Source organism: Octopus bimaculoides, chromosome 14 (assembly GCF_001194135.2).
Source record: "Octopus bimaculoides isolate UCB-OBI-ISO-001 chromosome 14, ASM119413v2, whole genome shotgun sequence".
NCBI classification, from domain to species: Eukaryota; Metazoa; Mollusca; class Cephalopoda; order Octopoda; family Octopodidae; genus Octopus; species Octopus bimaculoides.
In genome coordinates this window covers 29,951,923-29,956,558 of record NC_068994.1, presented here as the reverse complement: position 1 = coordinate 29,956,558, position 4,636 = coordinate 29,951,923, and the positions used below count along the sequence as shown (strand labels likewise).

The 4,636-nt window shown below is 39.5% G+C and overlaps 1 protein-coding gene across 1 annotated transcript; it reads right to left on the bottom strand.

Moving 5' to 3' along the window:
* Positions 1-45: 45 nt before the first annotated feature.
* LOC128249383 (zinc finger protein ZFP2-like) lies at positions 46-4,552 on the bottom strand. The gene has a single exon (XM_052972806.1). It carries the CDS (start codon positions 4,274-4,276, stop codon positions 2,333-2,335), a length of 1,944 nt encoding a protein of 647 aa, XP_052828766.1. The 5' UTR covers positions 4,277-4,552; the 3' UTR covers positions 46-2,332.
* Between the last annotated feature and the right edge of the window lie 84 nt (positions 4,553-4,636).

The following is a 4,636-nucleotide window of genomic DNA, read 5'->3' as shown; positions in this document are numbered from 1 at the left end:
TATATATATATATATATAAATATATATATATATATAAATGTCAGTGTGTCTGTGTTTCTCATCTTACACACTGCTTGACAACTGCTGTTGATATATTTATGTTCCTGTAACTTAGCTATTTAGCAAAAATGAGACTGATAGAATAACTACCAGACTTATGGGGAAAATCATTAAGTACTTGGATCAATTTGCTAAAACTCTTCAAGGCAGTGCCCCAGCATGGTCACAGTTCAATGACTGAAATAAGGAAAAAATGAAAGATAATAATGATTATGATTTCTAAGACCTCAAATTTGCAGGGGAGGGGTAAAGTCAATAATACTGGACTCTAATAATAGGCTAGTATTTTAATAATATTGGCCCCAGAAGGATGGTGTTATTTGAATACAGAATGTAAAGAAATGGAACTAAATACTGCAAATCATTTCATCTGTGAATCCACAGTCTAAGAGTTACCCATAATATCTATTTCATAATTATGAATGATCTAAACACTTCTAAATATTAGCTGAGATCAGGCCCCAACTAATGTGACAGTTTGTTAGGAATTGGTCTATGTTTGTTGTTGAGTAATTAGAATTGGTGCTGAAGCAGCAACTGACCAATATCATGTTATTTACAATAGTGAAATATTTAAATATATCTACACACATTCAGGTTTCAGAGATGTAAGTTGTGTGTACATGAACATATGTGTGTTTGTGTGAGAGAATATGTGTGTGTGAGGGGTGGGTGAGTAATATATATATATATATATATATATATACACACACACGTTTATATATATAATATATTTAAAAACAAAACTCTTACAGGGCTAGTGCTGTTACATTGCTGATGAACTCATCAGAGACAACATTCATCAGTGAATAGAGGGTTCACTTTGTTACTATGTATTCTTGATTTCTATCTTAATGCATACCAAATTAGGGCAAGTAACTTCTACAGTAGCCTCAGGCCAATCAATGCCCTAAGAGTGAAATTGGTAAATGGTAGCTATATTGTTATATATGTATGTATGTATGTATGTATTTATATGCATATACATACATTCACATACACATACCCACATGTTTGAAATGTGTGTGTTTATGTCAGTGTGAATGCTTGGATTCCTTCTTTCACATGAAAAATTTTGAGCCAAAAATGGTGTTTTCTTGGCACTCCCAGTCAACAAATCATTTGCTAGCTCTTTCCTTTCAAAGATGTGTGGAATAAAAAATCCCTTGCTTCAAAACTGATAAAGAATAGTGATAGGAATGGCATCTACTGATGAAAAAATGCCTCAGTTGTATGTATTTGTCCAGCTCATGCTAGTATGGAGAAATGGATGTTAAACAAATGGATAAATACAAACTCTCTCTCTTTCTCTCCCCCCCCCCCATTTATATATATATGCATATATACTTTTTATCAATTGCAACTTACACCTCAGAAATGTGAACCTAAACTTATGAAGATAAAAGCAGACATGAAGTTTTTGAAATGCTGGGTTTGCAGCCTGTCATAGGGATACCATTATAAGACAGGCATCGAAATAATTCCATGAAACAGGTTCTTCAAATGACATACAGTATTACCCAGGTAATTAGAAGATTGCACTATGTAGTGCTGGTATTGAGCTACAAGTTCCTAACTCCCAACAGCATGGTAGACTGCCTAAAAGAAGGACTTCACAGATCTGTGATGATACAGGTATGTTGCAACCAACAATGGAGGGCTGAACATCTAATTGGAAGGGTTAGTTACTGGTGGTCCAGGTGGCAGGAGAGAGAGAAAGAGTGAAGGTCTTGAAGAGTGTGAGTGCTGTACATACATACATACATACATACATACACGCACACACACACATACATATATATATGTTAAACAAATAAGAATGGACAGCTCAAAACATCACTAAGTGCATACTTGTGTGTATGTATACATATTGCAAGACAAATGCACTCATAAAATAAATGTATATAATATGTGTGTATTGGAGCATGTGAATGAATATGTGTGTGTGTGTGTGTATGTGTGCGTGCGTGCATATGCGTGTGTATATAGTGTACTGATCAGTGTGGATGAATCAATAAGTATATGTTCTAATGTATGTATGCATTGATTGTACATGTGTGGATGTGTGTATGTACTGATATGTGTGTCTATGTATATTTACATACATGCATGTGAGTGAGTATGAATGAATATATATTTATACATGCATGTATTTGTAAGTAGATGTGTATGCATGTGTATGAAAATAAGACAAGGGTTGACAAATGCCACAAAAATCTGTTAGATACCATCACCATCTCTAACATGGACACTTCACAATGGATGACATGGATCAGCAAAGATCTCTGGATCTGTTCAGTTTTCTCCCACATGAGAGGCCAGCTGTGACATTATTCCATCCACTGGATGATATTGGGGCAATAGGAAAACCTCTTGACCACAAGTAGTTACTTTCCCAGCTTGCAGGCATCTCCTGCAAGTAGGCAGAGTTTAGCCACGAGGAGGACACAGCAGGTGGCTGCAGCCGGAATCCCCCTGTTTGTGACTCCCGCAGATTGCGGTCATCGTCTATATGTGAACGCAGTGGGTGTGTGGAGTGTGAGAGGAAGTGGGGAGAGGAGTATTGGTGATGAGGATGGCTCAATGGTTGTGATTGGTTGGTGTCGGAACTCTTAAGGCTGTTTTTATTATGATTTCCCCCTGTGCTGTGGTTGTAGTTGGAGTTTTCGCCCATCCCAGACAGACCCCGGTTAGATATAGGAGGTGTTGGAACAATGATATCACAGTTGAAGGACTTGTTAAAAGCTTGGTTATCTGGAGGACCATGGTTGCTATGGGGATGGTTTGCATTAGAACGACTGTGGTTGGTGGTATTACTACTGTTGTTGTTATTACTGGCATTATTGGTACCAACACCAACACCAACCCCAACCCCAACCCCAACACCACCACTACTACTGCTGTTGTTGTTGTTGATAGGATTGGTAGTATTTGTTACAAGTGAATTGTTTGGAACAGCTCTAGCAGCTTGTTGCTTTGCTGCAGCAAGGGCATGACTTCGTAAATGATTATCTAATGTGGTCCGCTGAGCAAAACATTTCCCACACAGTTCACAGCTGTAAGGTTTCTCACCAGAGTGCGTCCTCAAGTGGTTCTTGAGATTTCCCTGTTGGCTAAATGACTTTGAACAAACAGAGCAATTAAATGGCTTCTCTCCTGTGTGTATGCGTTCATGATTACGCAAGTTAACACGTTGGCTGAACTCTTTTGAGCAGAAGCTACATCTAAACATATCTCCTGTGTGAATACGTCTATGATTGTCCAGATTAGTACGCTGGCTAAATGCTTTGGAGCAGATATCACACACAAATGGCTTTTCTCCTGTGTGTATTCGCATATGTATTTTCAGATTACCTTGCTGACTAAATGCTTTCATACAAATAGAGCAGATAAATGGTTTCTCTCCTGTGTGTGTGCGTTCATGGTTCTTAAGTTCTGTTTGTTGGCAGAATGCTTTGGGGCAGTAAGAACATGCATATGGTCGCTCGCCGGTATGAATGCGTTCATGGTTACGTAGATTTATCTGTTGTGTAAAAGGTTTTGAACAAAATGAGCAACGAAACAAATCACCGGTATGGATACGTTTGTGGTTATCTAAGTTAGTACGTTGAGAAAAAGATTTGGAGCAGAATTCACAGCGGTAAGGTTTCAATCCTGTGTGTGTTCGTTCATGGTTGTCTAGGTTGGTTTGCTGTGAGAAAGACTTCTCACAGAAATTACAGTGATATGGTTTTTCTCCTGTGTGTATTCTCCGATGGTTATCAAAGTTGGCTCTCTGTGCAAACATCTTGCCACAATATGAACAGGTGTAAGGTTTAATTCCAGTATGGGTTAATTCATGAGTTTTTAAGTGAGCCCTCTGTGCAAATGCTTTTTTACAATATTCACAGTAAAAGTGCTTTTCCCCTGTTGGGGCTTTTTCGTGATTGTTTAGGTTTACTCTTCGTGAGAAACCTTTCCGACAAACTTCACATTTATAAGGCTTCCGTTCATTGAAACTCCGACGATAACATTTAGTGTAGTGTTCAGATGGATAGATCATGCTTGTTGGTAAACCAAGCATAGAGGAAGTGGAAGAACATGTGGCTCCTGACTGAGACTGGCCAGAGTAGAAATCCTGGTTGAAGAAGCTGTTGAGTAGCTGATGTTGGTTGTTGTTTAATCCCATTGGCATAGATGCTCCTACTGAGGAATACATTGATGGCATAGAGTACATGACTTTGGGATTGCTGCTAGGGCTACTGTCTCTATTGCTAGGTGATAATGATGAGGAAGAGTGACTGTTCTGTGGAGAAGTAGGTGCACCAGGTTGCAAATTAGGAGGGCTGGAAATTGTAGGGGGTGAGAGAGTTGGAGATGGCCCAGCAGTAGCAGCAGCAGCATCACCAACTCCACTGCCACTACCATTGCCACTACTACCATCACCACTACCACCACCGCCACCATCGCCACCACCACCACCACCACCATCACCGCCACCACTGCCATTACCACCAGTAACACTATCACCAGTACCATCAACAACACCACTACCACCATCACCACCACCACCACCACCGTCACCACCACCACCACC

Excerpts from the sequence above, each read along its gene's own strand:
- LOC128249383 (XM_052972806.1), bottom strand. The coding sequence starts at position 4,276 with ATGTACTCTATGCCATCAATGTATTCCTCAGTAGGAGCATCTATGCCA.